The 18,154-nt window shown below is 41.8% G+C and overlaps 1 protein-coding gene across 3 annotated transcripts in view; it reads right to left on the bottom strand.

Annotated features, from left to right (window-relative positions):
• abca4a (ATP-binding cassette, sub-family A (ABC1), member 4a) overlaps nt 1-18,154 on the bottom strand; it is a 35,189-nt gene that overhangs the window by 5,948 nt on the left and 11,087 nt on the right. For 2 of the 3 annotated variants that reach the window (XM_037079291.1, XM_037079292.1), the window contains exons 10-38: nt 15,604-15,720; nt 14,639-14,836; nt 12,589-12,794; nt 12,327-12,503; nt 11,955-12,177; nt 10,945-11,166; nt 10,453-10,657; nt 10,297-10,374; nt 9,948-10,148; nt 8,967-9,144; nt 8,702-8,833; nt 8,403-8,542; nt 8,082-8,219; nt 6,997-7,175; nt 6,651-6,753; nt 5,609-5,814; nt 5,117-5,171; nt 4,832-4,912; nt 3,482-3,657; nt 3,204-3,328; nt 2,903-3,001; nt 2,621-2,810; nt 2,319-2,413; nt 2,102-2,134; nt 1,855-1,960; nt 1,668-1,742; nt 1,336-1,505; nt 1,033-1,210; nt 755-870 (exon numbers count right to left, since the gene is read on the bottom strand). In XM_037079291.1, the coding sequence (XP_036935186.1) occupies nt 755-870; nt 1,033-1,210; nt 1,336-1,505; nt 1,668-1,742; nt 1,855-1,960; nt 2,102-2,134; nt 2,319-2,413; nt 2,621-2,810; nt 2,903-3,001; nt 3,204-3,328; nt 3,482-3,657; nt 4,832-4,912; nt 5,117-5,171; nt 5,609-5,814; nt 6,651-6,753; nt 6,997-7,175; nt 8,082-8,219; nt 8,403-8,542; nt 8,702-8,833; nt 8,967-9,144; nt 9,948-10,148; nt 10,297-10,374; nt 10,453-10,657; nt 10,945-11,166; nt 11,955-12,177; nt 12,327-12,503; nt 12,589-12,794; nt 14,639-14,836; nt 15,604-15,720 (4,202 nt within the window). The remainder of the gene's footprint in view (nt 1-754; nt 871-1,032; nt 1,211-1,335; nt 1,506-1,667; nt 1,743-1,854; nt 1,961-2,101; nt 2,135-2,318; nt 2,414-2,620; nt 2,811-2,902; nt 3,002-3,203; nt 3,329-3,481; nt 3,658-4,831; nt 4,913-5,116; nt 5,172-5,608; nt 5,815-6,650; nt 6,754-6,996; nt 7,176-8,081; nt 8,220-8,402; nt 8,543-8,701; nt 8,834-8,966; nt 9,145-9,947; nt 10,149-10,296; nt 10,375-10,452; nt 10,658-10,944; nt 11,167-11,954; nt 12,178-12,326; nt 12,504-12,588; nt 12,795-14,638; nt 14,837-15,603; nt 15,721-18,154) is intronic. The other variant, XM_037079293.1, reaches the window with a different exon arrangement.

The raw sequence follows: 18,154 nt of genomic DNA, 5'->3' as shown, positions 1-18,154 counted from the left end.
AAATTCGACCCGGAGGAGCATAACAACAATCTGGCGGTGACAGCTCGCATGTAGGCTAGACGATCTAGAAAATGATCTACCACAGCAGGCACTTGTGTGTAATAAGTTAAGTGATGATAACTGATCATTGTGATCACAGAGTGAAAAACAGCGGTCTTATTCCTGTATCATCCTGTTGTTAAAAATCCACCAGTTATTGTGGAATCAATTCAAGTATGAGGATTTAAATTCTCTTTTTGACAGAGAAAATGTTTCTCTACAAAAACAATTACAGTCCCTGTAAAGCTGAGAGAGGATAGTGCTGGAGTTCAAAAGGAGACATTTAAAGTATGTGTGTTTCAGATTTAGTGGCATCTCGGAGCAAGGTTGCAGATTGCAACCAACTGAGCACACCTCCATTTGAAACCCTCTTAGGATGTACATGAACCTATGGTGGCTTTCGAGAAACATAAACATGTGAAAGGCTCCCTCTAGAGTCAGTGTTTGGTTTGTCTGCTATGGCGTACTCTGTGGAAGAGGTCCTGCTTCCTCTGCAGATACAATAGGCTCATACTAAGACAATGAAAACAACTCTTAGTTCATTGTGATTATAAACATTATATTTGATTTCTGTCAGTTGTGTTTACTACAGGACACAGTTGTGAAACTACAAAATTAAAGTTATTGGCAGTGTCAATAGTTAGGGTTATACTGGAGCAGGGTACTAATTATAAGGGACAAATACACTTAGAGCTTCAAAAAGACAAACACCTACCCATAAAGCATCAGCAGGGCAATAAGTGGTTGGAGGTTAGTTGGTGAGGTGTAGCACTTTTTATCGAAAAAGATGAAGATTTCCACCACCATGGCTGCACTGATGGAGTAATTCACCTGGAGGAACAGCACAGACACAGTAGACACTAGTGTCTATAGATATTTCATGAGCACAGAGAATAAAACCTACTGACACATCTTTGCCCTGGTTGTTCTTTTACAATATTAACATTTCCAAGGCTTTGGTACACATATCATAAGGTAACATGGCCACTGTACCATGTCCCAGAGAAAGTTGGCCATCCAGTAGACCAATGGACTGACACCACTGACAAACTGCAGGTGTTTAGCCTGGGTAACCCTCTCCTGGATCAAATAGAGGACAAAGCTGGCTGGAACGAAGGACATGGCAAAGATGACACAGATGGCCACCACTGCATCCAGTGAGGTGGTCAGGCTGAGGGAAAGGACAGAGGGAAATTGTCAGCTAAAATATCAGGAGTAAATGTTTTGATACAGAACAGGTAGAACACCCTAATTCTACTTCTTTTTCTTGTGAACACCTAGAGAGAGGTCACTCACACAGTGATCTCAGACAGCTGTTCCTTGGTGAGATTCAGCGGATGATTGATGGCAGTGATTCCGTATTCATGCAGGTTAGCTCCTTTGGGCAGGTTTGCACGGAGGATGGCGTTGTTTGCCACATTCATGAAAGAAACCATAGCATGCCAGCCCTTATTGTTGTACCATACCTGTGAAAGAGAGTGATCGAGTATTGATGTTTTGTATGTTAATAATACAGACATGCCATCCATGTGTAACAGGGTTTATATGGTTTGTAACAAATGTTTAATTGTGTTACACAATGAGGCAAGTTGATCACAGTGATGAATGTGAGGCTTTATGAAACTGACCTTAACGTTATTTTGAGTCTCCATATACCTGAGGAACGTCCCTATGTCCTTCAGCGTTTGTTTCGAGTGTTTACCCTGCAGCAGCAAATTCAAAGCCCCATTAGAAAAATAATAAATCACTCAGGAGCAAAGTAATGAACACACAGGCACATAATTACAAACACGACGTTGAGTTTTAGAGCCATACCCCTGTAACATTGAGCAGTCGTCCCAGCTGTGCGGCTACATCCTGGATGGTCTTTGGCTGTACATCTAAAACAGGAAGCTGTCCTCCCACTGATATACCTCCATACCTGGACACCACAGAGGAAAAACCCTGCTGATTTCTGCAGTCATTTACTGTAACCGCACTGTTAAATCTTCAAGAGGGAAAACTGCGACACATAGTTGGACTTAATTACAATCAGACATTGAAGCAGTTGGATACTAATTACCTTTGTTCATTCACCCAGTATTTGCTCTTCAAGCTGAAAAGAGATTAAAAGTAAATAAATAAATAAATACCACCAATACGCTCAGAACTTTTTAACATCTTATCTAAAATGAACAGTGTTTACATTTACATTCTCAGTACTGGACATAGTTTGGAATGTAGTTAATTCAGAGACCACTGATACATTAACATTTTATCTCAGTTTCAGGATTGTATACCTTGTTCTGATGAGGCTGGGGTACGTCTTCACCAGGTAGTCAGAGATGTTCCTGCCTGTTAGGTCCATGAGAACATCTCCTGTTGACTGGATCCTCTGATTAAAAAAAATAACACACAATGTATATTAAATAAGGCCCCTAACTGCAGTAGTGGACCTCCAAATGTATGCTGCTTCAGTCGAACAAGTACCACTGCTATGGTATGTAAGAGTATGCTGAAGCCATTTAGCAGTATGCATAAGAGGTTGGATATTGTGTGTGTCTGTGTGTACATTTTCAATATCAGTAACCCAACCACCAACCTGTGGAGGTGGTAGCCCTCCAGCACCCTCAGGACACACAGGAAGCATGGTGAGTTTCTTGGGTGTGCTGCATTGACATTCTGGAGACGGTCTGAGGGAGTTCCATTCTGAGCTGTCCAGCATTTCTATGAGGGCAGGGTTAACCAGGGGCATCTCCCACTCTGTGGTGATGTTGTTACATGGGAAATCTCTATCATGAGAAGAAAGAAACCAATGTAGTCAAATAAAACAGCCCAGAAGACAGTCAGGAAAGATTAAAAAAAATCTGTGAAGGCGACTCACTCTAGTGGTTCATCCACCATGCAGCGAGTCCCAAAGCCAGGGTTGTCCAACAACACTTCACCAAAGTATCTCATCTGAGCATCCATGGGACGCTCATTACTGCAATGGAATTTTTTTTTTAAATAAATAAATAAATACATAAATAAATACATACATACATACATACATACATACACACACACACACACACACACATCATTATTACTATTTAGCTACTTTAGTCAAATCCAATTAGAAGTACTGGTGTTAGACCAATTAGTCTCATCATGATGGCAGGTGACACAGTGCCCATTACGCCCACCTGAAGAAGGTATACTGTCTCCCATACATCCAGGGACTGAGAGTCAAACTTGGATACTCTCCAAAGGGTGGAACGATCAGAGTGAATGTCAGTGCCAGGAAAACAAAACTGGCTGGCAGCACAATCTACCAAAGACAGAGACATAATTGAGAATAAAAGACCCGACAAAATGTTAATTCTTTCAGATCTCCTACAGCTAACCATATGGCAACAAAAAATAAAATGTTAGTTTGATGACTGACAGCGCTGCAGATGATTATGGTTTGGTTGGTGGTTACCTGGGCAAAGAAGTCTTTGTAGGAGCGTGTCGCGTGATGCAACCTCTTGATCAACAGGGCGAAGAACTGTTTGATGATCAGACACAGGCCTCTGACCTGGTAGGAACCCCGGCCAGTGCTGCCTTCTGGGACATCACACGGGCCCTGGCCATTGGTGTGCAAAGCTCCATCTGTCTCTGTGATAAAGAGCTCCAGTCAGATGCGCACAGTGTGACTTGCACTAGCTTTTCAGTGTAAATACTATATTAGGAGGCATGCCAGCAAGCCAAGCATGTTCAGTGTTCTGTGACCAGTGATCATAAAGCATATACCAGCGGCACTCTTCTAGCCTTAGGGATGTAATTCAGCATCAAACCATGTGCAGTGTGCCAGTGAAATCTCTAGATTGAAATATTTGCTTTGATGAATGCATCAGGTGGTCACGTGCTATTGGTTAAAATGGCCATCTGCATTACACTGCTGTTGAGGGAAAAAAAAAAAAACGTCCTCCAATATTCGTTTTAAGGGATTGGTTAAAGTTGCAATATGTAAGAGCTGTCCACCTCACAAATTCATATTCCAAACGAATACAGGGCAACATTTCAACAGAATAACTTATCTGTAGCCACCATTAGTTAGTTAGCCTTGCAGCTAGCAGTCTTCAGCTGACTCAGGACAAGACAGAGATCTTGGAGCACCAGAGGAGTGCTGGTTAATGTAGGCAGGGGTGGTGTCAGAATGGGCACCAGAATAGGATACTGGCTAACAGGCAGTGGAACTGAGCTCAGCAGCCTCCTGCTGAACACAGCAGAACCAGGGCTGAACACAGCCTCTGACACCAGAAAATACAGTTGTGTTGTAACTAACATTCTTACATATTGCATCTTTAGGGAATGTTTAAATTGATATTTGCAGAAATGTGCTTGTATGACAGGCTTGACATGACTTTACTTAATGTTATGGTCACCTTTGGCAAGAGCCAGGCTAGCTGTTTTATAATATTTCCAGTCATAGAACTAAGCTAAGCTAGCCAGCTGCTGGCAGTGGCTACATATTTACCTTATGGGAACAAACACCTATCAGCAGCTCTGAAAGTTTATGTGGGTTTCTCTGTGCCACACAAAGTGTTTGAGGCTGGTTTTGTTCCCTTTATACAAAGCCAAGCTCACTGTTAATCTTAGCATAAGGACAGTTTTCAGTCGAGCCAGGGCATTTCTCAGTTAAATGTCAAAGGTTCTTTTTTTCAAGGTTGAATACATTTCATCTTACAACACAGAATTGGCTGTAAAGCCTCTTAAATTACAGAAACTGAGATTTTTCCTCCACAACAGCAGCATTTGTCCAGAGCAGTAAGCTGAAAGCTTTTGTCACCTTTTGCTGGTTCCATATCAACTGCCACTCTGTTCAGTCCACAAAGACTAGTGCGAGAGATCTGTTGCAATGATTTCTTCTCTGAGAGTGCCAGAGAATGGGATACAAAGGATATAGTTCACATGATGAGGGGTTAGACAGACAACAGACAGCTACAAGACTTTCAGTGATGCGTTCAGTCACACAACAAAAGGACGAGAAAATGAAGTGAAAGGAAAGTGCCACAAAAACTTGTTGTGGCTGTTTGTATTTTTTTTTTATTCTTCTTTTTTTTTTTTTTTTTACCTTTTATACATTTCCTGTTGGTTGCATTCCCATCAGCAGTAACCTTTAGGAAGATCTACAAGGAAACAGCATATTTCATTGTCAGAATCCAAGATAACAGATGCTCTTGATTACAAAGCCATATGAATCAGAGCCTAATCACTGTGAAGGTGAAAGTCAGGCAGTGACAGATTGCCTCAATAAAACTACGCTTGTTTTCTTGTGTACTGGCTGAAAAAAAAGGACAAAAATTGCTGTTTAGCACTGAAAATGAAAATATCATATGTACTTCCATAACTAATAATCATTCTTGTTAGGGAGCTCATTGTCAGTTTGATCTATTGTCTCATTTCTTTTAGGCTTGGGACAACAATGTAATTTGTAAACAGAAATTACTTTTTTGATTTTCCTAATAAATCACAACATGTGGTTGTTAAATACAAGCAGCGCTATCATAACTCTAACTGCTACCATTTCTTTTCTTTTTTTTTTAAAATTATTGTGTCCATGTACCTCCTCCAGCGATGTGTCGGACACACCAAAGCTGCTTAGGCCGATGTCCACCAGGGTTTCCTCCAGCTCTCTGAAGAGGCTAGCATAGGCCCTGGGCTGGAAGTTGCGGTTGGGCAGCAGGAAGGTGAGCTCCTGGCCAATAGCCTCAATGAGACGAGCCTGAGGCACGTGATGATGGACCAGGGCCGTGATGCTCTCCATGTTACCTGAATATGAGTGGTAAAGGATGGCTTTGGCTTTTATCAACTTCCACCACTGTTCCATTTGTTCAATTTAATTTCTTATTACCAGCAGTGCAAGAACTACTCAGATCCTTTACCAAAGGATAAGCAGTAATACCACAGTGTTGACATACTCAGTTTCACGGCAAAGGCATGCATTCAAGAACTTTAAGTTTTTGATGATTCTTTCAGCCTTGGCAATTCAGAATCCAACATGGTGACTAAGAATAAGAACAGAGAATGCTGGTCTTGTTTGCTTACGAAGGTCATATCCAGGCATATTAAGTCGATATTGCTTCATGGCCAGACAAAAGTCCCTTGTAGCACGTATAAGTGAATATACAATGTGTTAGTATAAAAAAAGAATTAAAGTACCAAAAGTAAAGGCAGTCTTAATGCAGGATAGCCTGTTTCTTAAATATATTCCATATCATAGCACAAGATTATAATGATTCTTTAAGCAATAATGTAAACATCACTTTAATGTTGCACTGATTTGGAGGTAATTTTAACAGCACGGGATACAGACGAACACGTGCAATTACTGTACAGCTGGAAAAAAAAACAGTGTATCCATTGACCTTTAAAAGGGTTTACATAGTACAATGAATACACTAAGTGCAGGGTGTTTCTAGGTGTGTATGTAGACTGACTACAATCCAGAATTTAAAAGTGCTATTCATCAACATGACAAGGAGATGATCCATTTCATTAAGAAGCTGAATAGACCAAAAGCCAGTTTCGGGAGGTCGACGGTGAACGCAGCATGACATCAGTCTCTGAAATTCACAAGATACTACAGGAACTGACGATGACCTTACCATCCATCTGTCGGTCTGGGGTCTGGCTCTCCCCCTGATCCCCTTTAAACTTTGAACACTTTGAACATGTACATGAGCAGTCCTCTGTACAGTCACAGCCGGCCTGCAAGACACAGTGTTATTAGAAAACATAAATATATATATATACTTTTTCATTTCTCTCAGACATTTTTGCTCCACCTTATTCTCACAGGGACTCATTTATATTCATTAGAAAGGGACAAATGAAAGGCAAAATAATTTTATGTGTTCACTCTAATACTCACTATTAAAATTTTTAAAACTACAACTTTGTACTATTAAGAGCCTAATCAGCACAAACAGACACATCCATCCATGAGCTTACCTTTGGCTTGTCATGTTTCATTCGTCGTACGAGAGTGAGGTAGAAGCCAGCGCCAAAGCAGTTTTTGAGGAAGATGGGGGAACCACAGCAGTACAGGCGTCCCTGAGAGATGATGGCCACCCTGTCACTCAGCAGGTCGGCCTCGTCCATGTGGTGGGTGGACATGATCACAGTGCGTCCTGCAAACATGGGACGATGAAGAATCGATAAATAGAGACATACTGTATGAAAGACGGATGGATGATTAAGGACGAACATTCTCAATTAGCTCTGAGAAGATCTAAAAACACTGTTGTGCTGTGAAATTATTTATTTTTAATATTACGTATTTCAGTACAGATAGCCTTAATGTGGCATCATAAATTCTTAGGGCCCAAGAATATATGACACAATTGAGATTGTTAAACTCAAAGCATCTGTCCTTTGGCATTTAAGACAGAGATATTCCATTGTTGTTCATTACAGCTTTAGCTCAGAAAGTTTTTAAATTTAAATTTTAAAAATCAGTTAGAGGGGGGAAACTTACAGATCTTGTGTCACCAGCAGCATCAGTGATGCAATGTTTTGTGCAGGACAGAGGCTGAATTATTTGTGGCCTGACAAACTGGTCAGGTTTGTTCACCATCCACACGTCATATAATATAGCACAGTAATACTGACACATATTTTTTAATATTGTAGGTTTTAAACATTTCCCTGCATCCAGAAACTGACTACACATGACTGACAGTTATTACAAATACAACATTTTGCCAAAAAATAAAATTAATTCAAATAAAATAAAATAAGGAATTAATAAACATCATTCAAATGATAGATTGTCATTTTAAACAGTGACTTATTTTTTTTAGCAAATGAATGGTGTCCACTTCAGTGGTCATAATACAATTTAAGGCATTTAGGTGCATGATCATTATAGTTAAAGCATAATATAAGACTGTAACAAGCATAGTATAAAACAGCAAATCTTATGGATCAATCAAAACCATTCGTCTGTTGATATTAGAAGAAATCTTCAAAAACTTCCAAGAGGCTGATGCAAAAACCCTCTATTCCCTCTTGTAGCCAGCAGGGGTCAGTGTTACCTGCACGATATTTGAGCAGCAGGTCCCAAATGGAGCGTCTGGAGTACGGGTCTACCCCTGAAGTGGGCTCATCCAGGATCACCACCTTAGCCCCGCCAACAAACGCCAAGGCAACTGACAACTTCCTTTGCATGCCCCCTGGATCAGAACATCATGACACACTGAGGACTGGTTTACATCACAGTGAGCATTAATAGACATCTGCATACACCTACTGTACCTGCAGTCTATCTATCAAAACAATAATCCATACAAAAAAACCACATCCATATGCACTTAGCAGTAGCTTTTGTTTGTGATGAATAAGCATCACAGACAGACCTGAGAGGTTCTGGGTCAGTTCGGCTCTCTTGTGGGGAAGACCCAGATCCTGCAGCATGTTCTCCACCTCCTCCTCGGCCTCCGCAATTGGACGGCCTTTCAACAGCGAGTAGAAGAGGATGTGCTCCGCTACAGTCATACTGAGATGGAAGATATGGAATGGGATGCAAAAAATAAGCCGTGCACACTAGCAAGCAAGGTTTGTGTTTGTTTGTCACATTGTATGGTGATGACTAATGTGGTAAAATCTAAATTGAAATTTAATTAACTACTTGTTTATGATGAAGAGATGTACATACTACTGAAAGAGGATGTTGTGTTGAGGGCACATTCCCAGAGACAGGCGGATGCTGTCCATGTCTGTGCGGATGTCCTTGCCGTAGATGGTGGCTGTCCCTGAGGTGGGAGGGAACATACCAGTCAAGATGGACCTGGGAAAAAGAAACACAGACAGAGAGAGAAATTAGTGGCCGTAATGTTTGACTATATTGTTTTTTACAACTATATATGCATATGGTTGTGTTGTATAAGTATGCATGGATATGTGACATCTGTGTGACATACATGGTGGTGGTCTTCCCAGCCCCATTGTGGCCCAGAAAGGCAGTAATCTGGCTCTCATAAAAGCTGATGCTAAGGCCATCCACAGCCGGTCTGAGGCTACTGCCAAACACCTTGAACAGGTCCTGGATACAAACACCCTTCACAAGGTCGACTGGCTCTGCCTCAAAGAATTGTTGACCTACATACAGCAAAAAACAACCACATACATTATATATATTACTTATTTGTCTGGACCATGGATGAGAATTTAAAAAGGTAAAAATAAATCTACTGCGGTGGGCACTTCTTTCAAGTAAACAAAGCAAAATACTGAGCAAATTATAAAAAGTGACAATCACATAAAATATAATATATATTATAATATTCCTCAGAAAGTATGTGTGTGTTAGTTTATTTCCCAAGTGTGAACAAAAGAGGCACGCGACATATGAGATCAGGGGATTGGAATGTCGTACAGCATAAAGCAAACCGTTTAAATTACTTATTAACTAGGCATGAAACCGAGCAGCTAGCAGTATGTGTGTTCACATATGCCGACAAGTGCAAACACTCCCACAAGGGCAAAGAGTTCCCACACAAAGAACTTGATTGGCAGAGAGAGAAAGTGAGAGCAAACAGAGATGAGATGGCCTCAATCCTGAATGGAGATCAAGTGTTTGCTTGCATAAATATTACACCAGCAATATTAATGAGCTCCGTTGTTAATTATATGTGGGATTATTCCATAAATTGTTCACCAGATTTCAGAATGAAGCAGAGTTGTTGGTTAGTTAATCAAAAGCACCAGTTAATGTGTGTGTATAACAGTATAATCATGATAGAAGCATGCTGTTTCCTTTAAACCCTGTGGTAGAATAGAAGCCCTTGTAATAGCTCTGCACAGCTTTGGATATGGATTTAACAAATTGGACCTGTCTGCGTAAAGCTCTGTGCGCCCTCCAAATCTGATGGATTTCACACGAATGAATATGACTATTATACCATCTTTCTCCTGATTCTCCTCTGCCTCCGCTGGGCTCTCCTTCTCCAGCCTCTCACGCTGATCCTGGTGCTCACATGAGGCTGACCCCTCCTGACTTTTGGGTTTCTCCTCGTCTTGGTTTTCCTCCTCTTCTTTTTTCTGCTGTTCTCCTTGGTCTTTGTTTGCCAGGTTATCAAAGCCTTTCTTATCGAACTGCTCACCTTTGGAGAAAAAGAACTTAAGGATTTAAAGTTGAGACTGGTACATTTCATTGCTGGATAACAATAACCTCTTTATTTATCAGTCTTCGCATAAAACTTTTCTTATTGGCAGTGGTCTAATAGGGAAATGGTAAGTAGGTAAGCTTACTTGAAGCTGGAGCCACACTGTTGAGCCAATAACAGGGCAGGAATGGGAAGTAAAATGGTCGCCCAATTCCATACTGTCCTGTAATGCACAAAATACACGATGAGCTACGATAAATACGTCAAACAGCAAACCTTCATTTCTTTCTAATGCACTGACCAGGAAAGACATTGTCCAGGTACCAGGCCAGCACAGCGTACAATATAGAGTCCAGGCTCATCATACAGATGGAGGTGAGAAAGGAGAACTCGTCCCCCTCCAGAGGGCTAGTCTGGATGTTGTCCCACTGCAGGCCTAGGCCCTGCTCTTCGTACCGTGACAGATACTCAGTCCCAAAGCCAAACGCCACTTGGGACAGTAGGCTCTGAGAGGAGGCAAAATCACTGTTTGTCTACCGTTGACAGTCAAAGCTTAATTTATTCACTGTTCTAATCAATCTAATTAAGAGGCAACAACTTAACTATGTTTTAAACATGGTTGGTAAATCAGTCGAATTCACTTTATTTATCTAATGATATACATGGGAAGAGTTGTGTATTGATGATTCTGAGCAGGTAAATCTACTGCTGTAGCTGAAGTTACATAATCACTGTACATACGGTTGCATGTTTTCATAACAGACAGAGGGAGACGCTGAACTGCGACACCTACCACCAGGATCTTCAGGTCCTTGGTCATGCGCTCCTGCCAGGCAAAGCAGAAGATGTGCGGGAGGTAAAGGGTGAAGTAAACAATGCCGCAGCAGGCGGCTGCCAGGTTGGCATGGTTGAAAAAGACGCTGAGGAGGAAGCATTGCATGATGGTGGCCATAGTGAAGGTGAGCAAAAAGAGGAAGAGGAGGATGGGGTTGCTGTAGTTTAATACCCTGCCTCCCTGTAGGCCAGAGATAGACAGAAACACACAGAATGATTTTTTGAACTGCAAGACCGAAATACATGCGAAAACTGCATCTTTATATATATGCTTTCTAAATAATTTGGCAGAGAAAGTACATTAAATGCAATATAAACATTAGTTTGATTATCTTGGTCTAATTTATGGCCTTACACATATCACCCACTAGAGGTCACAACAGCCCATCTTACTGTAATATGTCAACTGATGCACTCTGACTACAAGACAGGACTTGTCCATTTTCTCTAGGGTAGAGTAGTTAATAATTGACCCATCCCATTCCTGCAAAGTCGCTGACATAATTCCCATGATGTCATGGTTTTCACACTTGTTTCATTAATGATTCATAAGAATAGTAACAGTGACCCAGTACAACATTATCAATCAAGGATAAAAAGATCTGCTAATGATTCACAGTAAAACTGGGGGATATACCGACATTAACATCAGAGACACATTGAATGAATCATTAAAACGAATCATTAGATTCACAGCTAGATGTGACATGTCTATAAAATAGCTGGATTGTTCTAATGCCAGCTACAAAGTGAAAGACAAGATTAAGGTTTTTATCAAGCGCTGGAACATAGTAGAACCAAGCCTACATGCATTCAGCAAGCCCGTTTATACACAGTACTGCAGACTGTGTGTCATCAGCTTTCAAACCACAGGTCATACACTCATGTTCTGCCCTAACATTAAGTGTTTGTGGGAGATAAATCAGATGGCACAGGAATGAGGAAACTCTCTGGTAAATCTTTCCTCACCATGATAATGGCGGTGAGGAGAGCGGTGCTGGTGCCCATCATGAGGAAGCTGTCAATAAACCAGGTGGACCAGATGACGCCGTTGGTGACCCCCATGGCCTTCAGGGTCTCCTTTAGGCGTAATTCCTTCTCCAGGACAATACTCTTGACTATCATGGACACAGAGTAGACCCAGGCCAGGACCATGAAGATTGGGAAACAGCGGTTTAATGTCAGCATGAAGCTGAACAGAGAAAGGCAAAGAGAAAAAAAAGATAGAGACACATTATTGAAGCCTAGAACCAAATATTGTGTGATTGTCACAATGTATCAGGATTACTACCAGAAAAGGTAGTTAACTAAGTAGTGTATTACAAAGTGATTTCCACTCACAGATCATCCACATAACAAGGGTATGGCATCTGCTGCAGGTAAACACCTAGTGGCCACTCCTTTCCAGTCTGAGTCTTGATGATCCCGTGCTCTATTATGTCCTGAAGATAAGCAAAGCCACCCCAAACATAGCGAAAGTCATCCATAGGATCCGCTCTGGGGCCAGGGTCCCAGTACCTGAGCAATACACACATAAACATTAGTCTTTAAGTTTATCATTCTTATACTGAACCCATAGTTTCCAATCAATGTAGGTTCTAACCTGTCTTTGACCTTATTGGTACGCTCAACTGCATCAATATCCATACGTATCTTGAACTGAACATGAGGTGGGACTTTGGTGGACCAAGGGAAGATATTCACAAAGACAAGGCCCGCCCAGAACTTGCTGTCCTCCAACAGGTCCAAGGCCCGATAAGTGACGGTGTCCTCGTCAGGCAGAGGCACAAACTTATCCAGGACCACACACTGGAAGGGAGAATCAAGAAGAGAGGCCGCCAAATAATTGGACAGGTGTTTCCCAGAATAGCTTACTGAACCAGAGTACTGTCTGTTTGAAGACTATTTGGTTTTACTTTAGATGACCACAAAAATCTGTTTCCTTTTAGGTCATTGCGTGCATTACTTGAAATACTTCATTCAACAATTCCACAATGGTCAACTTTCTTTCAGTTCTTGGTGTAGGAAAAGGTGAAACCTTTTATTGTTAATCAAAACTGTCTAAGCCAACGTGTCTGTGACACTGTTCTGAGGTATAGCAGTGCTTAAAAGTACGGTGACGCTAGGGAAAATCAGTGTCTGTACAAGTGTCCATACATGTAAAAATGAGTAATAATAATTTAATAAGTAAGTAATAATAATAAGTAATAATTACGTAATAATTTTGACCTCCAGGTGGCGCAAGAGAAAAAGCCAAAGGATCATCATGAATTCATCCTCTGGGGGCCGTGAATGTTTGCGCACAATGTCAGGACATACCACATAATAGTTTTTGAGATATTTCAATCTGGAATAAAGTGGTGGACCGACAGATTGACATTGCGATCCTTAGTGCTGTGCTGCCAGTATGACTGAAAAGGTAAAAAGATCAGAGTTGGCTCAAGTCACTGTGATGCACACACTACATACAGTGACACCACAGTAGCAGTTGTCTCTTCCCTTCAAAGCGTGTCTGATGTTGCCATTCACTGTAAGCTAATGCAAAGAAGGCGGGCCTTCATCCAAAATGAAACACTCCAAAACTATTTACTCCTGAGCTCCCATGCAAAGATTCCCCCCTGAACCCCAAACACACATACACACAACCTGCACCCCAAACATGCATATGTGTCCAAAACACACACATATATTGCATACATTTACAGACACAATGTACGCTAAACATACCCAACAAATGATTCAACTCTTAAAGACCGTCCCTTGATTTACATTCCCCTGCTAACACAGCAGCCCCACTGTGTGGGTTGATATGCATGCATGCCACCAACGTGCAGCCAACCAGCCATCAAGCCCACGGTCATTGTTGCTGCTTTATAAAGGATGGTGGAGGGAGTGACAGCTGTATCTAATCGGCCTCAATCGTTCCCACTCTCCTTGTCACACTCAAGTGCTGTAAGCTTCAACTTGGACAAAAACAAAGAGCACCAACCATCCACCCAGCCATGCCCCCAGGTGCCCCCCGTGTCACCCCCCAGTGCCATAGGCCTCTCATCCCGATTAGCCTCCGCAGGGAAAGACCTGATTTTAACTTTGTTTCAAATGCATCGGCCCACTAAATGTGGAGGGCCCTCACAAGAGAAGGTTTGTGATGTTATTTTTTCGTACCCCCCACTCCATCAGCAGTAAACAAAAGAGATTCGACAGCTAGTCTGCTGCTCTGGCTCTCGCCCACCTGGGTAGATTGCCATGTCCCTGGACGGGGGGACAAATTGCAGAGCCCAAAGGCAGCTAAACGCTCACATCACATCAAGAAAGGTTTTGGCGCATAGTGGTTAGGCAACCAGGGTTTTGTAAAATCAAGTGTCAAGGCCTGTGCTTAATTGGATTATTTCTTGAAAAGGCCAGTCCTAGAACTTGAACTCTCAGGTGAAGTGAAATGTAGAAAAACAGTCCACATTCTTTCTCTCAGAGTCCACAAAAATCCTGACACTTTGTTTTCATCTGGAAATGTGGTGACCCCTTTGAATAGTCAGTATAATTCTACACGTCTCTCAAAATCCAGTCAGTGGTATTTGAGAGGCAGGTAATTTCCCCCAGTACAAAATGAAGGGGATGCTAAAAAAGATAAAAGTCTTTTAGTAAAGCCCACTCACGTCCCCATACTGGTTGAGCATCCGAATGACCCGGTCAGTGAGGTTAAAGATGTCTCGCCAGTCGAAATCAGGCATGTCGGCCGGACGGTCCTCCGGTGGGCCGTTGTGCAGGAAATTGAGGATGTGTTTGGAGGTGAACGGCGTCTCCTCTAGAGTTCTGTCAATAAAATCCATCACTGATGGATTGCGGATGGTGTCCTGAAACAAAACGAAATGAGGGAATAAGCTTTATTTACATTGATATTTTCCATTCTCTAAGAAAGATCTTGCTGAGTCACCAGCTGAGCCACAATTTCAGTAGATCCAGAGGAAAAAGGAAATGGAAATGTATATGAGTTTAGAAACACAAATTGATGGCAAATGTGACACATTGAGAAAGATTAGAATGTTAGGGATAAGCATACAAGGGCAAAAAATAAATAAAATGGATGGTGTTCATATGCAGAAAAGATACAACAAGAGGGGCAGAGGTGGGGGTGTGGATGGAAAAGGGAAAAGAGATGGCATATTTTTGAAAGATAAGGTTCTACATTCGAGCAGGAAACTTTGTGAACTCCTGAGGCCTCTGCAAAAAGAAAAACAGCGAGGAAAAGAGGATGAAATAACAACATCATTAATCATTTCATTCAAAGAACAATTGTTTGGCATTGGATGTCAGCTAAATGGTGACACAGAGGTAGATCCTGATCATATCTGATGTGTTAGGTACAGTAGGGCTGGTACATGGATGCAACTTAAACCACAACTGAAGTTAAGTCAGCTAATGTAGTTTAAAGTGATTTAAATACAGTGATCTGGCATTCAGTCTTTTATTTTGTTCAACGATTCTTCCAGTATATATCTGCACGTTTAAGGAGTTTCTACCATGGGCACATGATTGGATGAAGTAACATCATACATGTCCTCATTACTAATGGTGTCCCGTTCAGACCTGCTTATTCAGTCACACTATATTATCGTCCTACCCGGATCATCTTGACTTGGACCCCATCTTGGAAAAAAGCCCAGATCTGAGGTGCCACTTCTTCCCAGGCCTTCCCCATCGTCCTCAGCCTCTCCAGCTCCTCAAATGTAGTGTTTGCCTAAAGGAGAGAGGGAAATGTGTGTGTGTGTGTGTGTGTGTGTGTGTGTGTGTGCGTGTGTGTGTGTGTGTGTATGTGTGTATGTGTGTAAATGGTTTGGCAAGATTGGAAGGGCAGCAAATTATCATTAAAAACAAACATGCACACACAACTATTCTCACAAATGTTGTGCACGGTACTCAGAAATACAGGAAACCGTGTACGAAGGAAATCATCATAGGGAAAACTTCAAATGCACACATGTATACACGTGCGTGTGTGTACACAACATGGAGAAACTCAAACACACACATCCTCCTAATCTCCTGCTACATACCATTCCCACATTAAAACTCTCTGCGAAAACAGGCTTTGCAAAGACAACACACACATTCACACACAAAGAATTCCCGCGGCCCGCTCAGATAACCGGCAACTGTGCGACAAATGCGCTCTGTGCCAAATCGTCAAATATTTACTGCACGCTTATCGTCGAAGCCTTGGATGTGTGTGGGTACAGTGCTTTGTGTGGCAAATACCAAAGGCTGGCTATTTCAGTATTCAGTCATGTGCAGTGGGGGATGAAAGCGCTCAAGAGTACACCCAATTAAACGCCTTCCTCTTGTGTGTGTCTGATTTTGGGTGACAATGGGGACAATGGAGCCAGGGTGACAATGGAGGCCATTGGTGACAACTGGCCGAATGCATTCAGCCTGCCCAGTGAATCCCAGTCAGGTTCCCACAAGTGAGTGCTTCCTCATTCCCCCGGGGCAGTTTAAAACAGCAGGCAGAAGCAGGAGGAGGACTGGGGGATTCCTTGAGGTGATTTCTTCAAGGGGGTAGTCGATGGGTTCTCGCAGTTGCTGGATATGTTGGGTATTTTGTGCCTAATTTAATATTTACCTATGTTGCAGAGTGAGTTCCTGTAGCAAGCTACTGCAGATTACTTCCAGACAACTTGGAAAGTGAACATTTGAACATTCACTTGTGTGTGTGTGCACTCCCAAAAGAGAGGTTTTGTTAACTTTTCAAAGTTGTGCACCAAGATCAGGGAGGCAGTTGGAAATTTCAACAAGGAAACTGAACTCCGACACTGACTGGAATGCTGCATTAGTTCCACATGTATTATCTGTTATGTATTATGCCCTGAGTTATACAACTTGGATGCATCTTTGCCTCCACGCATGAGGGTAATAAACAAATCAAGTAGCTTGCTAAAACAGAACAAAAAAATCCAAACTTGAATATGCTGCCTATCAGCAATGCTTGACATCTGGTAAAGCCAAGGCTACTCTGCTGTTAATGAATACAAGGCCAATGCAGTATTAGCAATAGATAATCTGTGATTAAACCTATAAATGAATGCCAATGCCTTGGCTCAACTTCCTGGACAAAATCCTCTTTTCCGCCGATTATGTAAGATGTCTAGCATTCATTCAGCTGTTCTTGTTAAGCAGCATATACAAAGGCTTTATAGATACATCTTTTAAATTGTTTCTCAACATCATGGAAAGTTTGAAAGCCGCCATTTTTGAGTCCAAAAGACACAAGAGATGAGGGCTCAGAAGCAATTAAATTAAAAGTTTGCTAATGATCTGCATGCTTTATCCTGGTTTTAGTTTGGGTGTATTGTCAGAAACTATGACATACCAATTTGGATGCCTTTACAAAAGTGTATTTACTAAGAGTGATCAAAGTGAAAGAGCAGTACTGGCAGGATGTGGATAAGGCCTGCAAATCTCATCACTGCACAGGAGCAGGCGCATAAAGCTACATATGTTTGAGTGCACGGTGTTCCTCTTGAAATAAAGTGATGCATGGCGGAGTTAAAAGGAAGTTGGATGTTTTTGCTCTCGTAAAGTAATGGATTAACCCCTCAGTCATTTCTTTCTTGGTGCAATTAAGATCCCAATCTGAGGGAAGAGGTAAACAAAGAGGGCACTGAAGGTCAGGAAAGAGAGGAAACACAAGTGTGTGTGCGTTTCTTTGTGCGCGACCACACGTCTTTAAGGACCGACTTTTGCTGCTTACATAACACTGAAAAAGCCATGGCGCCAGTGGACTGTGTGGCAGTCACCACAGCCGATGGGCTTGTGTTCTTCCATTGCGAGCAAGCCATCCATGACTGCTGCCCCCCTGAAGGGCTTTGACCGACACGTATCTACATCTAGATACAAAGGGCTGGACATGACACGAGGAAAGTTGATCCCCTATTGAGGTTAAAAGCATTGTGCACTGGAGGCTTGCTCGCTCACAAAGAAAATAAAAGATATGGATGTCGTGGAGGAACAGAAAGCATCTAAAGGTGGTAATCTGGGAAATCTTAATGTGTTTTCATACATTTTTCATTCTCTCTCTCTCTCATCTTTGTGTTTCCCTTGATGCCACCTTTGTCTTTGTTTGCTGAGTAGCCTTTTGTCATCTTGTCCAATAGTAACTAGTGAAATAGACCAGG

The sequence above is a fragment of the Acanthopagrus latus genome, chromosome 19 (assembly GCF_904848185.1).
Source record: "Acanthopagrus latus isolate v.2019 chromosome 19, fAcaLat1.1, whole genome shotgun sequence".
In the NCBI taxonomy this organism is placed as follows: Eukaryota; Metazoa; Chordata; class Actinopteri; order Spariformes; family Sparidae; genus Acanthopagrus; species Acanthopagrus latus.
The sequence above is the reverse complement of the archived record's forward strand: the minus strand, read 5'-3'. Positions and strand labels throughout refer to the sequence as shown.